The sequence below is a fragment of the Myripristis murdjan genome, chromosome 11, assembly GCF_902150065.1.
Source record: "Myripristis murdjan chromosome 11, fMyrMur1.1, whole genome shotgun sequence".
NCBI lineage: Eukaryota > Metazoa > Chordata > Actinopteri > Holocentriformes > Holocentridae > Myripristis > Myripristis murdjan.
The window spans coordinates 19,686,417-19,708,163 of record NC_043990.1 but is presented as its reverse complement, the minus strand read 5'-3'; the positions used below and the strand labels follow the sequence as shown (position 1 = coordinate 19,708,163).

The window sequence follows — 21,747 nt, the reverse complement described above, 5'->3', positions numbered from 1 at the left end:
TGATGTAATACTGAATATGAAGCACTGCAACCAGCAGATGGAAAATGTATATGTGACACTGTCAAACAATATGGAAAAAAAATGTACAATGAACTCGATTGTCAACTTTGGACTATTCAAATCAAGTTTCTTGTCTTCCATTATAGGTTTACTTCAACATCACCATCGGCCTGCGCTCTTGTCCCGATGATGGTGAGGATGAGGATGTGTCAGTGGAGGTTCGCCCTGTGGGCTACAACGAATCCACCGTTGTCAGGGTCCGCTCTCGGTGCCGCTGCAGCTGTGGACCTGCGGGACTTTGCCACGACAGCGCCCAATCAGCATGCAGCGAGACTCCACACAAGGCCGCTCTTGGACTGAATAAGGACTCAGACAGGAATTCGGAGTCCAACTGTAGAGCTGGTGGGTCGGATGTGGACTGCAGCGGCCGAGGTGTGTGTGAGTGCGGGAAGTGTGTATGCGAGCACAGCAGGCTGGGCGCTGTGTATGGACAATACTGTGAGAAGGATGATTTCTCCTGCCCATATGAAGAGGGACTGGTCTGTGGAGGTAAGGAGGAGATGCGCACACACACACACACACACACACACACAAAATCTACAATTCTTATCTCAATTTGGTAACATTATCTCCCTCTGTCTGTCCTCCATGTCCGTCCCCTCCAGGACGGGGTGTGTGTGTGTCAGGTGAGTGCGTGTGTAATGATGGCTGGACAGGCGATAACTGCGGCTGCCCTGTTTCCACGGCAACCTGCCAATCTGCCAATGGGTTGCTATGCAGTGGGCGGGGCAGTTGTGTGTGTGGCAAGTGTGTGTGCAGTGACCCCCAGTTCTCTGGAAACGTCTGCGAACGATGCCCCATGTGCCACAGCACCTGCCAATCATACTGGTAACTGTCCCTCATTGGTTTCTGTTGGCAACCATAAAGCATATCAGTCATGGTGGGAGCTCTAAAAGCAGCTATTCACTCTCTTGTTCTCTCTCTCCTTCAGGAAGTGTGTGGACTGCCATCTGTCTCACGGTCTCACACAGGACGAGGCGGGACACTGCAACCACACTTGTGCCCCACTGGTGGGCTACTTAGACGATGCCTCAGGTACGACAGGTTCAGCCAAAAAGATACTTACTATAGTCTAATTCTAACATGCAGGTTTTGTCCTGCTTGCACTTTTGTGGATCTCAAGGAAGTTTTTGTGTAAGCAATGTGATGGGTTTTGTTGTGTTTAATTCCAAGCTGGGGCTCTAATTGATTTTCCCTCTTGTCAACAAGATTTGGCTTGTTATTTGCTGTTTGACTAAGAACTTAGGATGACAAACCACAAGCTGAAAACCGCAGCGGCTCTGTGGTCATGCTGCTTTTTCCAGGGCCTTTCTTTCTTAATAACCCTGTTGGATTTTCACCAGGGCTCAGAGCTCAGCATGAGCTGCATAACATCTCTCTTCCTCCCTCCTCTCTCTCTCTCTCTCTCTCTCTCTCTCTCTCTCTCTCTCTCTCTCTCTCTCTCTCTCTCTCTCTCTCTCTCTCTCTCTGCAGGTCTGTCGGGGGAGACGTGGGGTCAGTGTGTGTACATCAGTAATGACAGCTGTCGCTATAGGTTCCAGACAAGCTCAGACTCTGGACGGACCCAGCTACAGATTAGTACACGCCCAGGTGTGATGCTCTCACTCACACACATACATACACATACTGCATGCATTAAATCCAGGTCACTTCCGTTGCTACTATTGCTGTGTTACGGCACCCTGGTGTATTTGAGTCAGCAAGCCTGCTGTCAGTGTTACAGCTGTATTTTACATTTCCCCTCAGTTCCCAGTTCAGTTTCTTGATTTTCACATCCATACACACACACACACACACACACACACACACACTCACACACACATATCAACACGCATCCAAGTGTTACAATTCATCCCCGCCTCCTGAATTTTTGGAACAGCGCTGGTCATTGTGTGTTCCCCGATCTCCCCCTATCCCTTCAACCCCCCCACCCCACCCAACGGGACGCTCTCTTCCCGTTCACACCCACTCCTCCCGGGTGCACCAGGAGCCAGGTCTCCATGGTAACTCAGTTAGAAAATGTCAGAGCAGAACTGTGGGCTCTTTGTGTTGAGAGAAGAGCCCATCATCCACACATGACCCCAACAGATACACTGCTAGCTCACTATTCAGTACACCACCACTGGCACAGCTGCCACTGACTGAACAGTGTGTGTGTGTGTGTGTGTGTGTGTGTGTGTGGGTGTGTGCGCACTTGTGTGTTCAAATCCGAATCTGTAACTTTCTGCACATCACAGGTGGAGTCGCTGTAGCCCAGTTCTCTACAATCAAACGTCCTCATACCGTATGTGTGTTTATGTGTGTGTTCACAGAATGTGCTAGCCGCGGTCGGTTGGTCGGGACTTTCCTGAGTGTGTGTGCTCTGACGGTACTGTGCGGGCTGGTGGTGGTGGCTGTGTCCAGATTGCTATTACAGAAAAGAGGCTGGACACCCGGTGACCCTATTGAGGATGGAGGCTATCACCCCACTATCAAGGTTTGTTCACCGAGGCCTCTGCTCAGTTATCGCCTCTATTTAGGCAGAAGCAGGTAGGGTTGCTGGTTTATTCCCAGCAACCACCTGTTCTGTCCAGTTGTCCTTATAAAGACAGTGACCAGCTCATTTACTGAATTTTGGATAAGCATTGCAGTTAAAGGCTAAAAATGATAATCATCTGGGTTAAGGAAACCAAATGGGGACATTCTGCCATGGAAAACCCATGGGCTGTATTGGGCTGATTTTGTCATCAGGTTCATGTTGAGGAAGTTCAAAGTTAGACATGTTTCTCTGTGTTGTAGGCAAGTGTCACAAATGCATTCTGTGTCTGCTGGTTGCAATGCTTCATTGAAGCTATATCACACTTGTATTGAGTGAAATATTCAAAGCCTATATGCCATTTTTTAAAATTACTTATTTGTATTATATCAAATTCATCAGGACATATTTGATATCTTTGGAAACCTTGGCATGTCGACTAGAATTTATAGTAAAGTCCCGTAGGTTTGAACTAAACTCGGTTGCATAGAATTTATTTTTAATGTCAGGCACACCAGCGGGACCAACAAGACTGAGGAGGTTAAAATCATCAACATCTTGTAGAATTCACTGCAGAACAGGCAAACGTGCTGTCAGAGGTGCAGCTGTATCCTACATTTTACATCCTACAGCGTCCAGCTCACTCTCTTGAGCATCCGAATCTGTGAGGTTACTGTGATGTATGGCAGCTTTGAGAATCAATTGAGAAAGATGGAAAAAATGAGAGTGAGAGCAACAAGGGGGATTTCTGGAGATGTGGGTGCCTATTATGGTTCAGTTTCATTATCGCTGTTTTGAGTCCAGGCTTGTTTGGTTGTAAAAGCTCCAATTCTTTGGTCATGGTGATGACATCAGAGATTACAGCCTGGGTAAATATTGATTTAATTTTTTACATTTTTGTGTTATTAAATGGAGCAGAATTCCCCTTTAAGGTTGCAAATGTGCTGTTCCTCTAATGCTGACTCTTTCTTAGCACCACCCAATTGAGCTGCTGTTAACAAGAGAGCACTTCTGTGTTTGTGCATGTGTGTGCGTGTGTGTGTGTGTGTGTTACTGTATGTGCGTATTTCTGTCTCCCTGCAGGAGCTGTCATACATCCCCAGAACCAATGAGAAGACTGTCACCTACAGGAGGGACTGCCCGTCTGTGGAGATGCACATCCAGGTGCCCAAGATGAACCTGGACGACCACTGGCAGTGCTAGGCAGAAGTCAAAGGTCACGAGGAAGTCAGCAGCAATAGAGACATGTGGGAGACGCATTTGCTCAGGCCCTCATTCGGCCTTTAAACTGGTGAAGAATGGCAGACTTAGTAATAAGGGCGCAGTGGAATCGAGTTAGTAAATCTTATGAACTGAAATACAATTGACCAAACTTATTTGGACTGTGTGACTTCGGCCAGTATCCTGCAAATTTTACAGGAAGAGGTGAGGAGAGGAAGAGCACATGTTCCCTCCTCCTCTTCATCTGTTGCAGCAGGGTGGCTACTTCCTCTACAAGGTACGATGTGGTCATTCCTTTTACTTTTAGCCATGCTGCAGTTACTGCTCTAACTTATGTTTGTTTGTTTTGTGTGTGTGTGTGTGTGTGTGTGTGTGTGAGAGAGAGTTTAGGGGTATGTTGGGGTCTGTAGGCAGGTACATGTATGCAGGCCTCCTATTTATAATGTTCTGGTCAAAAAAAAGCAAAATACACACTACTTGTGTTAGGTTAATGTGCTTGAATGACACTCCGCCAAACTTTAGCATTGTAATACTATGACTGTGGCACAGTAACGTCATCTTGTGTTAGCCTGCCCCCTTGTGGTCAGTGCGAGCTATGGCATTTCTTTCTCAAATACTGTCTAAATCACTGACCTCAGCTGTGTTGCCTTGGGATTTAAGAAATGAAGCACGCCAGTGGTACAGCAGGCTTTTACAAATCATAGAAAAGTCTGTTAATTTCTGTGGAGCTGTATTTTGATTTTTTTTTACCTTTTTGATTAATTATTGATTAAGTGTTTTGTTTCCTGTCTTTTTTCTAAGTGCTTTAGTGTTTCTCTATTATGTTTTTCCATTGTCACGTGAGGTTCGCTGATCAACTGCCTTGCTCATCAGTATTATACTGTAGATGTTTTATCATGTAAAGCGAGCATGTAGTTGTATATTGTTGTCTATTGTCAATAATCAGGTTAGACTTGCACTAGAACAACTGTTTTGCATTGTACTACTGAAAAGTGTCCCGTTCGGGCTGTGCAGAGGAGGGTGCAGGGCTCGGTGGGCACAGAGGGAGACTGGATCAAGTGGCACGGGCTGCTTCTGCTTGCTGTACATTGTGCATTTTGGGAGTCATGTGCACATTAAGTGTGGATGACACTGACGTTAACAAAATAACAACACTGGACTGAAGATTAATATCTCAAAAAATGAACATACTGACGCTTACTGGCAACCATATCATCAATAGAACGATCATGTGACCTCTAAGTCAGGGACAGAAATGCACCGGCATACATCGTGACTCATTCCAGTTGCACTGCACTAAAAAGGCCACACTCTAAGAATAGACTAATTTCCAGGCAAGGGTACGTTTGGTAAAGGTACGGAGATCAGAGCTGGAATTTTACGCCTTACACTCTTCATCCAGAGCCATGAGGGTGCGTTTGGTCCATTTGCTCCACTGGATCCCAGCGCCAGGTGCATGGCCTCCTATGAGAAGGCCTTTTGCCCAGTCTCTCCTTTTGATTTTAACACTATTTTGTTTACAGCAATAGCTGCTCTGATTTTTTTTTTTCTAGTTGGGAACACTAATTATTATTTATTGTGATTTTATTTCTTTGTATTGTACATTTTCATTGTACTATTTTGTGATACTAAATATCACGCAGCCTTTGGGCAACTTGAGATACAGGTAGTAAGTACTGTTGAGTGTTTATGAAGAGCACACTCCTGTCCCTGGGCATGAGAATGAATCAGCAGCAATAAATAATCATCTCATCTAACTGGGCATTGACTTTGGTGTAACAACAGCACTTTTCTGTGTAATTTTGCTGTAAATTTTTGTGACTAGTTGTGTAGCATGAATGTTTTCTCCAAAATAAAATGGGCCAGATTTTTTAACCTTTTTTGTGGGTTCAGTTTTTCTATCCTAAAATTCTAGACCCATAGACTGCCCATGAAATTTTCAGTTTTACATCAATATACCTCTTACAAACTACTACTCCGTGCTGGTGTGTTAAAGAAATAAAATTTTGGGCAAATATCTGCCACTGAGACAACTTCTCCCAAGTAAAGCAAGGGCTGTGTTTGATTTGACAACTCAATTTTGTGTTGTATGAAATATGTTTTAGAAAATGTATGAAAAGTCAGAGTTTGAGCAAAGAGATTGCATACAACTGTCGACTCCACAGAGCAGAGACGTCAAACCAGGTGTAATGGAGGGACAAGAGGAAGCTGTGTAGGTTTTCTTTCCAGCCAAACATTATATCAGCTGATCAGTCTCCTCTCTGCTTGAGGATGATGTACTCAGTTTTTTACTGTAATGCAAACATGCAGACTCTTGCCCCTTCATGGCACATGCTTTGACTCCCCTACTTTAAAATATTATAATAGGCCAACAAGTCCAACAAACACAGTTGACACGGTAAAATGAACGCTAGGTGGAGCTAAACGCAAACACAACTCGGGTAAGTGTGACTAAACCTTTTTAGAGAAATTATTCACAGCCATTCTCAGTTATAACGTAATTATCCATGCCACAAATACAATTTTTTGCACGTAAACTAACGTGTTAATGACACGGGAAATGTTTTACAATCGACCCAATTCACAAGGTGTTAGAGTTCATATTGTATTTCATTAGTTTGATCTTTAATGCACTTTTGGTTAAGAAAAAAAGGTTAGCAAATAGCAAACAGTCCATTTAGACACGCTATTTATTACAAGAAAAGTTGATTAACAGAGAATACTTGATTAGACACAATTTGATTAACGTACTTCAGCCTGTATGGTCCACAACAAATTTAAGGTTTAGGCCTATATCCTTTTTTTTTTTTTTTGCTTTGAAAGAGCCTAAGTTATGGCCTATTTGAGGCTGACTCGTTCAATGACAGTGACGTTATAATAGGCAGGGAATTTGTAATGTATTATTATTATTATTATTATTATTATTATTATTATTATCATTGTTAAAACAACTATTATTAGAACTACTTAAGCACTTGAGGGAGCCGTTATCCAAGACTCAAATCTGTCCAGTTTTATTCACACAAGAGATAATCATGAGATACATGCAAATATCAATGATAACAATTAAGGGTTTCGGCCAAACAAACTGTATGATATAATGATAATGATATAACCTTAAATAAGAACTGAAAGTGCGATTTGACTTCTAGAAATATTCATCCCACGTAGAATAACAGGTTTGGCGAACTGTCTATTTGAATCTCAAAAAAAAAAAAAAAAGTTTACTGTGATAAATAGGGTAGGCCTATAGGGCTACATAAAATGTCTTCAAATGATGCCCGTTTGATACACAAAAAATAAAGTATCCCAAATGAAAGAAAATGAGGTAAGGACACAGTGTTCATCCTCAGCTGGTTCATGATAAAGTGCCATTTCATTTAGCAAGTGTCCAAGGAAAAGTGTAAACAGATGCCCAGGTGTTGCACAGAGTGCGTGCTGAACCTCGTGAATTATTCCACTGCATTCTGGCCGTCCGTGGTTTGCACCGTCTCCCGCACGTGCAGCAGACCGGGGGACTGGCTTGGGCTACCGGAGACACTGTTGTCCGTGTCGCTGCTCCCTTTAACAAACCCCGGTTCCCCGCCGTCCTCTGATCCTTCCGCGCTGTGCGTCCTCAAGTGCTTGCTGAGGTGGTCGGAGCGCATGAACCGCTTGTGGCAAACGGAGCACTCGAAGCGTTTCTCCCCGGTGTGCGTGCGCAGGTGCCGCTGGAGCTCGTCGGAACGCGTGAAGCGTTTCCCGCAGAAGAGCCAGTTGCAGACGAACGGTCTCTCCCCGGTGTGCCACCGCAGGTGGGCCTTCAGATGAGACGTCTTTCCGTAAACTTTCCCACAACCCGGGATGTGGCAGCTGTGCAAGCCCCTCCGCCGTGGGCTCGTGCCCCCCGGACCCAGCCTCTCCGCCTCCTGGCAGTTGGGACAGTCGCACGTGGCTCTGCCGATGTAGCGCCGGGAGGAGGATCGGGACGGAGCGGGTAGAGAAACGACAGAGTTTCCTGTCAGGACAGGCGCGCCGGTGGAGTTGGCCTCTGAGTAGGAGGCCGGGGCAGGTGGCCTGAAGCCGTCTAGGAGGTGCTGTGTGGTGGGGAGGAGTTGCTGAGAGGGCCCGGGGCTGAAAGCGGGGTGGCTGTGGGTCAGCGAGCTGTAGTCGGTGCTGTAGCCGCCCAGAGGAGAGGGCAGGCCAGCCTGGCTCTGTGTGTCCACCCAGCTGGTGCCCATGTCCCACCAAGCAGGCGACCCACCGGGAACATTACCGACCTCTCCAACGGGTTTGAACCAGGACTCGTACGGGTGCGCGTGCATCCTCGGATAAATCCCGGCTATGCCATCTACTGCCGACAACTTGGTCAGAAACATAGACCGCTGTCCGTGTGGGTGCTCGGGAACACTGTTGTCTAATGGCACTGTGGTCTGGTACACGGAAAAATCATTTCCAAATGGTGAGCTGCTGGTGGTAAGGGAGAAAGCGCTAGAGGTCTCTGCCAGTCCGGTCCCTTCACTCCTGGAGGCACCTGAGGGAACCCCGAGAGCGGTGAGGCATGTGCCCAGGCTGCTGGTGCCCGGCGCCGCTCTCTTCCACGGATGGAAGCCCTTGACGAGTCCCGGGGCTCCGTCAGAGATAGCGGGGGAAGATGAGGGGATGGGATCACCGATTCTGCTGCAGGTGGCGGCCAGCATAGCCAGCGGGGTGCTGCCCAGCCGGGGCTCCTCCTGGAGGAATAGACAGGCACGCGGACTCAGCACTCCAGTGCGTAACGGCAAAATACAGTGTGCGTAAAACATAACAAAAAGAACATGCAGGCTATTGATCATGCGCTACGCTTGAAACTAAACTGTATAAGCCCAAATCTGCTAAAAACACTACACAAGTCATTTGAATTAGAAACTTAGCATATGTTAACGGTAGGCCTATAGTAGCCTATAACTGACTTTGGGTGCGTGAGAGCGCACTGTAACAACAAATGGTTAACAACTTACAAACATTAGGCTATAGGACGTCTCTATCTTGGATCATTCAGAGTATGGTTTTAAGACGCGTGTCCAAATGTTTACAGCTCTGGAACTATATCAAGCTGGCCGGTTGAACCTTTCTAAGAACATGGTTTGCAATCAGACATGATCAAACTCTTCCTCAAACCACAGTTTGCTGCCTTCTGCCTGACATGGCCAGAGAGGTTTTCTGAAACCAAATGCTCACCAAATCTGTTCCTCTGCCTTTCATCGTCTTAGCTCGCACTCTAAAACATGTGTCATAGCCTAATTCACATCTGTGTGTCTTTTGGGATAATAAGCCTACACGTTACATATTTCAAATTATGTTGGTTTGTTAACAATATTTTGAATTGAAAACTAACGTGTTACCTACGTTGTTCCAAAGAAGACACACGAATGCAATGACATCCGTGATGCCAAATATTATAGGCCGAATGTTGGCTTTTTTTTAAAACTGTCTTCCAGTTAAACCTCAAATACAGACAATGTCTTCTCTTTAACAGAGAAAAGCAAGTTATTAAAACAACAGCGGAGTTACTATCACACATTTCAGAGGGAGCCATAGGGTACAGGTATGACAGCAAGATTTTAGGTTGCTGTTAAAGGGCTTATTTATTATAAAAGTAATACCACATGAGATAAAAAAAAAAAAAAAAAACAATAGGCCTACTAATAATGGGGTAATTACGAACGATACAGCGACAATAAAGGAAAATAATGTTATAGCAGTTTTTTTCGATAAAATGTGTTTCATTAGCTGTGTAAAAGATAGAAGAAGAAGATATATAGATATATATATATCTATATAGATATATATATATCTATATATATATATAGATAGATAGATATACACACACACACACACACACACACACACACACATACATTAAGTTTTAGACTAGGCCAGCTAACTCAGTGACACTGACTAAAATATTCAAAGAGAGGGCTAACTTACCCCAAGCAGTGTTGCAGCCATGGTCTGTGATGTGCTATCCGCGAGAGAAGTGTGTGTACGTGTATATGTGTATGTGTGTGTGCAGTGAACGGCGGTGAAGAGTAGCTATGCGCTCCCTCCCTGACTGCTTCAGTAGTTGTTGCTTCTCCTTGGCTTTGAAGTGCCGCTGACAGCCGGAGGGCCAATCAGAGAGCAGCTCAGAGAAGTCTGCACGCCTGCGCTCGAGGACGTCGTAAATTTTCAAAGAAAGATCTCGCGAGCGCGCGCGCCACACGCGGTCAACAGGTAACAGCCAAAGGCACGAGAGGCCGTGTTTCCCAGTGAGTTGGAGCCGCTTGGTCCAGAGGGGTGCAGGTGCCTCCGCTCTTGTGTTGGTTATTCAAAAGGGAGCTCTTTAGGCTAGCCTACTTAATATGTAGGCTATTAAAAAAAGTAAATGTTTGGTATCAAAAAATATATCCATTGTATAGTAGGCTATATATAATATAACCATTGTAAGAATGCATTGTTCACTCTTAAATAGATCACTGTTATTATATCCACAGAAACATTTTACAGAAACAAATAACGCATTTAAACAGTATATGTTAAAGTTGTAGTGCCAATTGGCGCATTAATATTTCACTCTCCTGCGGTCTCAGATGTGAGTGTATCAGGTGTTTACACACAGTGGCCTCGAGTGTGATCATCCAATCAGAGCGGAGGACCGGCGGGTCGGTTCTAAATGTTTTTACATATTTTCATGCTAAAACTGAAACAAAAGAATGCATGAGTGAGTAAATTAATTTATTCAGATGTTGTGAAGCCATGCAGAGAGAAAGGGGTTGATGAATGAGAGGCCGGCCCGGGCCGTCCCGTCCTGTCCCGGGGGCGTATCCGGTCAGCCCTGGGGGAGGGAGGGGGAGGACACCACCACTGCCTCCACAATTTCCTGTCATTCAGCACCAAACAAATGTTGCTTTTAAAGGAATACCTTTCTCTACTTTTTTTCTCCACCTCATAGATTACGTCTTATATTCAAATATTAGGGCCACGTAAGAAAGCGGATTTACAGTGTCAATAAAAGTTCTGTAAATCGAGTGTATAATAGGCAGGTTATCCTGCTTCTTAACAATACTTAGGCTACAGGATGTTTAACCATCCCACACTGTGGAAATAAGTGGGAATGAACCTCGGGACTTAATATATGAGCATCCAAAGCACAGAGGGATCATTTCATTTGAATTTCAAATTTAATAAAACAGCAGGATTTAATCCATTTCATTTGTTTGGTATTAAGTGCTTCCCTGCCCTTTATTCATTTCTCTTGCTCTGTGACCACTCCAGTCTGAATGATGCCAGCCGGACATCGAGAGAAAAGTTAATCAAATTCCTCATCCACTCAACACCCCCACCCCCCACCCCCTTCTCCTCCTCCTCCTCCTCCCGTTTGTACGTGGTGATTGATAGTGCGCGAGATTAATTTCGGTGATGCTGCACGGGGACAAACTGCTCGCTCGGCGTCAGTGAGCTTACATTTCACATATGTTGCATAATATTTTTGAGGATATGTTCCGAAATGTGTAAGGATGCGTATAGGCAGTAGTCGAGTTGTAAAAAAAAAAAAAAAAAAATCACGGGGGATGGTCAATTTTTTTCACTTGATGAAAAGCGAGGATGGCAGTTTTACAGGGGGGATGATTTTGACCGTTTTTATTTCAGGGGGGATGCCATCCACCCTCATCCCCCCTCAACTCGAGTACTGCGTATAGGCTATGTATCGAATATTCGAGATACTTTGATTGGCCTAATTAGATTCTCGATATCGGATCTTTGCATAAAATGTCCAAGCTATATTTACAATGAAACCTGAATTTTAAGGCCAGTTTATGCATATTTTGAAAGACAGTCAGAAGAATAGGTTATGCGACCTTTAGTAGAGCTTGGGTAAAACTTCATGTGCTGTTTTATTTTTGATTTCTTTCTTAGGCTTCATATCATTATTATGACATATAATGGGCAGAAGAAAACGCAAACAAACACACAAAACAGTAGAACCGGCATGTTGTGCCATTGTTGGTTTCTAAGTGGGGTCTGAGGACCTTCGGGGTCTTTTGGAGGGTTCCAGTGTGACCCCCAGCAAAATGAGAAATAGTTTAATTATTTCTCTCCTAAGAAATTAGAGCATGGTCAGAGCTGATTGTAAGGATGAATTTTTTAGTCATACATGCTCCAACAATAGTCATTATCCCACTTAAAAAAAGGTAAAAAAAAAAAAAAAAAAAAAAAATCTTCTCAGATGGCATTTGTTAGAATAAAATCTTAGAAAATGGGCGACAATGGCCTCATGAGTATTTAAAACATTTGGAGGGGCATTACAATTGTTTACACCTCCCGATAAGCCTGACAAAATCACAGGGTCCCACGCTGGCCCGTGTTTTCCCCCATAGCCTGGGGTGTCCCGATGTGCACAGGTGGAGTTTACTGTAGGCCATCTTCTCTTTAGCCAGATCACTGATCCCCACGAGCCAGATGTCCCTCTTTTTGTAGCACTCTTTTCCCACACTGCAAGTGTGTGTGTGTGTGTGTGTGTGTTTGTACGTGTGTGTTTTAAAGGCCCCCAATGAAACCCTGTCTGAGCCCCAACCTGTTCCTTTAGTGACTATAATGACCACATTATCACGCGCCATCGAACGTCAACAAAAAAAGATTGTCGTGCACTTTCCAATCACTTTCTGGGCACTGAGATAGAAAAGCAGAGAGAAAAGGGTGAAATAAAGAGCTGACACTTCAGCGGGGAGAGGGATGGGTGAAGTATTTTATTTCTCCTTGGTGTTTTCCTCGTTTCTTTCTTTGTTGGGGGAGTACAGCCACAGTGGTCCAGAGGACAGGGCCGCCATCTTGGTCAGCGGCCCTGCTGAGACAATTAGCGGGAGAATCAGAGAGTCAAAAGACTAGTGCTGCTAAACATGACACGAGAAATATTCATTACAACTGTGAGACAATCATGAAGTAATTATTCAGTACTCAGTAACAACTCAGTGTGGACCCCTTAAGTTAGGGGCACTTAACTTAAGGTCAGGCACAAACCCGGTGAGTAGTGGGTCATGGGTAATCATGAGGTCATGATTCAGTACTGAGTGATTCAGTAACATTAAATGAAGTAAATGAAGTTTGATCACCACAGTGCCCAGTTTACCTGCCTTTTTATTTACAACAATGTGTTTTTATGATCCTAATTTGTAGACTGACATGAAAATGGAGTTAAATTTATTAAATGTGCATTACTGAAAGTGTCAGATAAAAGTTACTGGAAAAACAAAACCTTAAATGAATGTTTTCCTGAAAGTATAATTGTTTATATTACAGGTTGTGATGCCTCATGATGATCAGTGATTGGCAAGCAACTTCTATTTTCCGCTACCCCACTGGAAGACTTGCAATGTTTCACCTCCGACTGTCTGACCCGAATTTGCCTCTCGATGCCATCTCAGTGCACTGAAACAAATTGAACTAGTTTTACGAGAGAGAGGGAGAAGTCATCCAGGTGAGCAATGTGTGTGTGTGTGTGTGTGTGTGTGTGTGTGTATATGTGTATGCCAGGATGTGCCTGGAGCTGCTCCTCCTTGGTTTCCTGTAATTACAGTGTGGAGAGGGCATGTCCGCTGTCTGTCAGCGCCGGGCTGATGGACGACTCTGAGACAGAGACACAGGCAGAGTCGGGGAAACGTGTTCAGGTGGCTGTGATGAAAACGCTCAAATCGCACAAGTTAAACCATTTACAAGATCCCTTTTCATCCACATTTACCATCACTGATTGATGAGCACTCAACCTCTCTCTCTCTCTTTCTTTCTCTCTCTCTCTCTACCTAGTTAACAAGCAAACCCATACACTATCTCTCTAAGCTTCTCTCTCACACACTCTCTTCCTGTCTTTGTCTATCTTTCTATCTCTCACACACTGTCTCTCACACACTCTTCCAAGTATCTAGGCCCATATCTCTCAATATCTCTGTCACACACACACACACACACAGGTCAGAGAGGGCATCTCTCATCAGTATAACCAGCAGAACGAGGGAATCCGCGGGCGATGTAATTACACTGTTGAGGCCCTTCATTCACATTCATGTATACAGCACATCTACATATAGACACAGTCATTCATGAGATGAGAGCAGGAGGAGGACGAAGGATTCATGGGTGAGGAGAGAGAGAGAGGAAGCCAAGGAGGAAGGACGAGTGCGCAGAGGCCCTTGCTGCCGCCGTGTGTGTGTGTGTGTGTGCTCCTGTGTAAGGAGCTAGAAAGGCTGAAGGTGAATTGAAACTGGTTTATGAGCAGTCACCCAGTCTCTATATCTCTCCCTCTCTCTCTCTCTCTCTCTCTCTCTCTCACACACACACACACACACACACACACAGGTTAGGGTTGATGGATGCCCAGGCTTCGTTAAGCCATACATCACAGAGGTCATTTAAGCTGCCAACACATCTGCTGTCTCTCCCCTCTGAAAGAGAGGAAGAGGTGGAGAGAGGAAGGAGATTTATAGAGGCAAGAGAGAGAGAGAGAATTATGCAGGCCAGGAGAGAATGAGACTGTGATTAGTATCTGGAAATGCTCTCCCTCACACACACACACACACACACACACACACACACACACACACACACACACACACACACACACACACTCTCGTGCCATAAACTGGTATCTTTTAACAAGCGTCTTCAGTGAAGCTGCTGCGTTATGACTTTCTCGGTTCCTCCATCAACTTTCATCTTGTCTCTGTTAACTGTTGTCAATAAAGTTTGTGATTTATGCCTGAGCGCCCCTTTCTCTGTGCCGGGTTATTAATGAGATGCGTCCTCATTGATTCCCTCAAATGCTGTTGACGTTTGTGAGGTGGCTCAAAAGAAGTGTGTGTGTGTGTGTGTGTGTGTGTGTGTGTGTATGTGTGTGTGTTGATTGAAGATCAGTTGCTTTTATCCACTCCCTGTGTTCTGTGTTGATTTACCATCGCTGCTACTGGCCGTTTGACCGTGTTTCATTTGGTCTCCTATAGCGAAACAGCAGTTCCCAAAATGAGGTCTAGGGAACTACCGAAAGGTCCCTGATGAGAATTCACCGGGTCCCCACCAAAATGAGGGACTGTTTGGTTCTCCAATAAGAGTTAACCCAAAGAGAGAGAATGTGTGAATGAAGATTATGACCATAAATCTCTGAAGCTCCATCTACAGCCTAGTGAGTGATAAAGCGCTGTGTTTAATCACATCTGACAACAAATATCTTCGTAGATGGTGGTGCATGAGATACAGGCCATCTTCTGACCAACCAGCATCTTTGCCGTTGTGTTCGCCTCGCTGTGAAGTCCGCTCTCTCGCCGGCTCTCTGTTTCCCTGGTGAGCGGTGGCAGGTTTCAGTTTGCATCTATCTGATCGCACACATTTATTTATCCCTCCCTTCTTCTCTCTCTCCCCCCCCTCTCTCTTTCTCTCTGGCATTTTTCTCCCGCTCAGTTGCTTCTTAATATTTCACCACCAATTAACCATCATTGCCTCTTGAGCTTTACAGTTTTACATCAACACCATTTCCATGGCAACCGACGTGTGGGAAAGTGATACAGGCTAAACACTTAACAGCTCTTAAAAGTTTGACAGTTTCACTTCAGAGGGAGACACATTAGCAGCAACACGACATGAAAGTCACCTTTTAAGGAGTAGCAGCGGACTCAAAGAGCACTTCTATAGACTTGATTGCCTATAACTTTAGAGGTATTGACGAAATAATGGAATTGACGTAATGACTTTTTTTCTTTTTTTCAAAATGGATATGTAACGTTTTGAAATTAAAAAAAGTGTCTAGGACTTAATTTTCTTGCAAAACTTCCACAAAGTGCTGAATAAAATTGCTCTACTTTGCAGCCGCATGGGTCCTGCAACGCTACAAGGAGTTTAAAAGACTAGAATGAAATAGAAAAGAATAGAATATTATTTTATCTAGCATGTGAAGATTGTTGTAGTAGTCACTATGGTAAATAACAAAGAATGATGTGGCATCTGTCATCATCATCATCATTTCTATTTCTGAATTTCACATGCTCTGATAGTGCTGTGTTTACCATGACAGAGAGAGGAAGAAAAACAGAGGAGGGGGGCTGAAAGGAAAAGATATCTAAAGAAGAAGAGGAAGAAGAAGAAGGAGGAGGAAAAAAGAGAAAGAGGAAGAGGGAGGTTGGTTCCACATGTCATGTCATCCATGATCCTGACTTTTCTAAGCTTGATTTTTTCCCCCTTCGACTGATCCTGGTGATTTTCTCCTGGATTAACCTTTTAAGAGCACTCAAATAAACCTTTCACACATAAACTCTCTCTGTCTCTCTCTCTCTCACTCTCCTAGATTAAATCCGGCTCTGACCATGATCTCTGTTCTCCTCACCAATAACACTGTTCATCCCTCTCTCCGCTGTTCACGAACACACACACACACACACACACAGGCACACACACAAGTTCGCAGACAAGGAGATTAATTTACTCCTGCTCATTTTTCAGTGGGGTCTACTGCTGCTTCTCTGTGTTTAATGCATGTTTGAATGTGTGTATGTGTGTGTGTGTGTGTGTGTGTGTGTGTGTGTGTGTGTGTGTGTGTGTGTGTGTGTGTGTGTGTGTGTGTGTGTTTGCCATGCCCCCTTGATTGATGCATTGAAGCCCAACGGCATAATCGTACACTTCCAAACGTCATTTTTCACTTTTGGTCTTGACGAATGGACTTGATGCATCTGATCAGTGCTACCTCAGCGTGGGAGGTCTAGGTCATCTTAGAGGTGTGTGTGTGTGTGTGTGTGTGTGTGTGTGTGTGTGTGTGTTTCATTGGCCTGCAGTGTGGCTGGCTGTCTGAAGGAAGTAGTGATTGAGTAGATGGCCCCAGCAGAAGGGCTGTTTTTGGGGTCTCTAACCCAACTCATTTTATCTTCTATTGCACAACTGTGTGTATATCTGTGTGTGTGTGAGCGTGAAATAATGTGTGTGTGTGTGTGTGTGTGTGTGTGTGCGTGATTGTGGAATAATGTGTGTGTGAGCTTTGTAGGGTTACCATGACTTATTCTCTGTGGGCAAAAGCACTCTCTAACGTAAACCCATGCAATAACACACACACACACACACACACACACACTATTCATACCATGGTCCTGGTTAACTAGTGCTCCTCCCACTCATTGCGCTTCACCTCCCCACAATACGGGCCATAAAATTCAGGGGCTGAGAGAGCAGGAGAGGAGAGGGGGTTAAGAAAAGCACGGAGAGATGAGTTGACGTTAAATTGACTGGAAAAAAGCTGCTTCCATTTTCATGCTAATTGCCATGCGACAAATTGTTAATTTATTCCAGAAAGAAATGGAAAAAACAGCCCAAATTTGAGTGAAAACGTCTCCAGTGTGAGAGCAGGAATTGCTTAGATCACAGTTCGATCGCCAAAAGAGCCGAGACGTCCTCGAAACATTTTGCACCAGAAGATGTGAGCATTGAAAAGCTCAGCACTGTGTCAAAATAATATCAACAAATTTTTTATTACATTTTATTTTATTTTATTTTACTTGCCTGTTATCTTCCATGTGTTTGTCATCTGTCAACCCTCTGGTTAATGAATAAAGATAAACAAAACTGAGATGGAAGGAGAAGGTATTCAGACACACACACACACACACACACACACACACACACACAAATCCTGCCCTGCGTGGTCATCAATCAGTGCAGGGTGGACAGAGGCGAGAAACAGATGAGCAAAAAGAACACACGTCAATACACATCTCTCCCAACACACACACACACACACACACACACACACACACACACACACACACACACACACACACACACACACACACTTTACTGCACCAGATTCAGGTGGTTTTGAGGTGATTTCATAGCTGCTGCTCTACTGATGGTTCCCAGCAAACACGAACCACTCTGTTTCCTGTCCACACACACACACACACACACACACACACACATACAGCCCCTGGGCTGCCGTTCAGCACAGAGACATCGAGAAACAAGGGGCTGGCGTCAGCTATACCAGGCCTGCAAGTCATGTCAGATCTTGTACTGCGTGCACTACACACACACACACACACACACACACACACACACACACCCTTGCATACAAGCTTATCTTGAATCTTTATGATGTGCTGTACCCTCCACTTAGTGCTGCTGTAAAGGTCTTCCTGAACTCATGCAACAAAACCATCTTCAAAGAAGTCCACACACACACACACACACACACACTGCAGAGCCACACAGACCTGCTCACTGAGCACTTCTAAGAGGACTTAATCATTTCACATTTAGCTTCAAAGAGACTGTTTAAACACACGCTTGCTCACTGTCTGAAAACGCAGCATGGGTCCCGTCCTCTTTCATAATCTCTCAATTCGGCTTAATTCTGTTTCTCTGAGTTGAGCTACATCTGGTCTGTGAAGTTATGAAGGCAAAACAACTGAGATAATTCAGTGCAAATTACATTTTCAATGTATTCCTCAGTTGCTTGTGTTCCCACCCACCCCTCAAGGACAATGGAGGAAGGATTCAGTGTCCTGAACTGGTGAAGTACATGCTTTGGAGTACAGCTGCCTGATGGGGAATTTGCTTTTTGCAGCCTCCCCACTGCATTGTGCCTCTGTGTAAAGGTGCATTCACTGCCTCTTTATTAAGGCAAACGCAGTGCTTTTAAATCTTTGAATTGCGTTTCAAAGTTGTGTTTAACGCATGATTTATGGGGTCACAAGTCACCTCGGAGTTCACTCTCAGTTCAAGGCTTTTCTCCTGGCTCTCCATAAAGATGTCACATCTTAGAGCAGCTCATCTCCTGTCCTCAGGAACGCTACCTGCATGACCTTTGAACCCCTGAGGTCATACGGCACAGGAGCTTGACCGCAGTTTGACTTCTCTCTCTACTTGGTCTATCTGGAATGTCATCTGTGTGTGTGTGCGTGTGTGTGTGTGTGTGTGTGTGTGTGTGTGTGTGTGTGTGTGTGCGTGTGCCGTAGTGGTAGTGTTGGGGAGCCTGGGACCCTTTAGCTATAAGTGGCCTGCTGTATGAAGACACGGGTGCACATGTACGTAAACATGCACACAGTTTCAGACAGCCGGACAGAGAAGCAGAAACAGTAAACATGGTTTTGATGGCGTGCCTACAGGAGCCTGCTGGCCAGAAGTAAACACCTACAGTTGTTGCCAGCATGTGCATTCTGCACATTCTAGTCATTCACATTGAGTCTTTGAAGGTGTCCCCTGACTGTGGGGGCTTGTAATCATGACTCTCATGGCTTCTGCTGTGTGGAGGAGTCATAGCTGTTTGCTCTGCAATACCATGCAACATGTTGCTTTTCTATTAGCACGTGTACAAGTGAGAAGGTAGAAAGTGATAGGAGGATGGTAGAGTGCATATGAGCTCACTTTTGCTAAGTACTGAATATGTGACCACGGGACATTATCATGGCTTGTGTATCAGTGATGAAAGAGGTGAGGGAGCTTGTTTGTGGGGTCTTAGTTTCACATTTTCACCTTGAGTGCAAAAACCTGCGAGTTGGCAAAAGGCCCGTTTCCACCGCCGGAACTTTGGGGTAATTTTACGGGGCTGTGGCCGTTGTCACGTGTCTCCACCGCTGGAACTACCCTGATGGAGAGAGTTCAGGAACCTTTACAGGGGCTAAAAAACGGCCCTGCCTCTGGGTAGGGACTCTGAGCGGCCCCGAAAAACTCCTGGGTTTACTCACGGTGTGATGTGATGTCAACAGAAAGCAGGCGTCCCTAGCAACACGGCCAACACTACCAAGCTAACGCTAACGTGCTAGCTAACGTTAACAACACACTTTTTAGCCGGCATTTTTAGGGGCTAACGCTAACAACAGGCTTTTTTTAACAACAGGCATTTTGATGCCCCAGTCATGGTCACGCAACCGCCCGGTAACTTTACAGAAACCTTCCTCCTACTCGGCCCTCTCAGTGGAGACACGGCAGCTGAGAGGGACGAGCGAGAGGACGTTCCTGTAGTAGCTCCTGCCCCCCAAATACTAACAGGAACATTCTGGTGGAAACGGGCCTAAAGTCACTGATTGCTTGTATTCAAGTATGAATTGCAGTTTTAAAGGATAATATTTATAGGCACACAGTGGCAAATGAAAAAAAAAAAAAAAAAAAAAAAAACATTCATTGACTCAAATCCATATTGGATACTGCTACTGCTACTTGGCCTACTTGTACTACTACTAATAATAAAAAATACTACACTTAAATTTATTCATAAAGTGCTTTTCTTGATTGACTTTACATTTCACAAAAGATGAAACGTAAGATTTTCAAAGCATGTTTTCTTTGTTCCATCATTGTGCTAACTAGGTCAGCTCTGACATGTTCTCTTCTCTACCAACATACCATTAAATGGTCATATTTCATAACTTTGGAATGAACAAGAGGTGACTAGTTGCAATACTGTGCCTTCTGTTACTTCCTTTACTGTGCTCACCAGAGCAGCACTGCTTTGTTGTTATAATTTGACGAAAAGTTGAATTACTTCCACAGTTTGCAATGCCATCTGATATTCTATCACAAGGTTGCGAAAACCAAGTGAGTGCTGACTACTTCTAGTTCTAGTTCTTCATCCACAATGTGTATGTGCAAAAGTAATATTCATATCAGTCCCTTCCAATTAAAACTACATCCCCCTGCTGAGAGCATCAGTTCAATTGTTACTTATGCCACTGTCAAACATCAAAGTTATTTGCAGAAAAGAAAAAAGGAACTTTTTCATCAAATAAAGTAGGCTAAACATTGCTCAGTTCACTGTGATGGACTGTGAAAATGGATGGATTCAGAGATGAATGTGATCCTGTGGGCAGCAGACTGCAGGACACTGAATTACAAATCTTGTGACAAGTTGTAAGTTTGGACTGAAGCAGAAAAATGATGAAGACCTCAATAAGCAACCTTCAAGTCAGAGTCCATGCCAAGCCTCCGCGATGCGCCCCGATCCAACCACTGATTGGATGTTTCTCTTGTCGCAACCATGACAACTGTGGTTAACATTCTCCTTGGCACTTGGGTGTTGTGGGTAATTGCAAAAGAATTCCCCAGAAACACTTCACGTTTGATTTGAGTTTAGACTGGCACACTCCTCACGGATGCACACACATGCACACGCACAAACACACACACACACACACATACACACACACACACACACACACACACAAACACACACACTCTACTCCACACATTTATTCTCTGGTTATTATTTAGTTATTATTCCAGATCATTAAGCTCTCTTGAAAAAAAAAATGTTTAGGACACTGAAAATGTCAGAATATATCAAATTTGTATCCTGTTGACAGACATCTGTTGAATGCACCATGCACCAGTTTGCATTTGGTCTGAAATGGGGCTTTGTAACATTTCCAGCAGAAACATGAAAAGTATGAAGGGTGTGATCCTGCTGCCCCAAAATTTAGGACCAGCATCTGATCTAACAAAAAAAAAAAAAAAAAAAAAAAGCTTTCTTCAGTCGGACGCTGTCTCTCTGGAGTGCTTACAACTTATTCTGCATGGCTATACTCTACAGCAAAAACAAAACATTTAAACTATTCTCTTGCAGGCCCACATAAAATCCTTGATTTATTGCTTAGAGGTTTCAAGGTTTCAAGGTTTATTTGGATCCCCATTAGCATGTAAACATAGCTATTCTTCCTGGGGTCCGCATTCATCACACAAAATCATATTATTACACATACAACATATAACATCACATCACATATGACGCAACACAGTTTAAAAGAAAATACAATACAATAAGTAGACAAACATCCAGGCCACAAAACAGGACAACTGTTTAACGATTTCGCTGAATTTAAATACAGGCATAATTGCTAGTACCCTAGAGAGGTAACTAAAGATATTATTCCCATTGGGTAAAATGACACCAATCTTACACCTGTAGCTCATATTTTAATACATCAGAATAT

At 44.2% G+C, this 21,747-nt stretch overlaps 2 protein-coding genes across 3 annotated transcripts in view; one reads left to right on the top strand and one right to left on the bottom strand.

Annotated features, from left to right (window-relative positions):
* The window catches only part of itgb8 (integrin, beta 8), a 28,589-nt gene extending 12,008 nt beyond the window's left edge, over window positions 1-16,581 (top strand). Inside the window, exons 11-17 of one of the 2 annotated variants that reach the window (XR_003929002.1) lie at window positions 147-549; window positions 666-888; window positions 992-1,095; window positions 1,534-1,650; window positions 2,373-2,536; window positions 3,659-4,170; window positions 16,549-16,581. Coding sequence is in view for 1 of the 2 variants with exons in the window: in XM_030064266.1 (XP_029920126.1) it covers window positions 147-549; window positions 666-888; window positions 992-1,095; window positions 1,534-1,650; window positions 2,373-2,536; window positions 3,659-3,778 (1,131 nt within the window). In the remaining variant the exon portion in view is untranslated. Of the gene's footprint in view, window positions 1-146; window positions 550-665; window positions 889-991; window positions 1,096-1,533; window positions 1,651-2,372; window positions 2,537-3,658; window positions 5,677-16,548 lie in introns of those variants that run through there. The other variant, XM_030064266.1, reaches the window with a different exon arrangement.
* On the bottom strand, window positions 7,051-9,771 carry sp8a (sp8 transcription factor a). The gene is made up of 2 exons (XM_030064268.1): window positions 9,746-9,771; window positions 7,051-8,508 (listed from the first exon to the last, which is right to left on the bottom strand). The coding sequence occupies exons 1-2, from the start codon at window positions 9,764-9,766 to the stop codon at window positions 7,249-7,251; spliced, it is 1,281 nt and encodes a 426-aa protein (XP_029920128.1). The 5' UTR covers window positions 9,767-9,771; the 3' UTR covers window positions 7,051-7,248.
* Window positions 16,582-21,747: the final 5,166 nt, after the last annotated feature.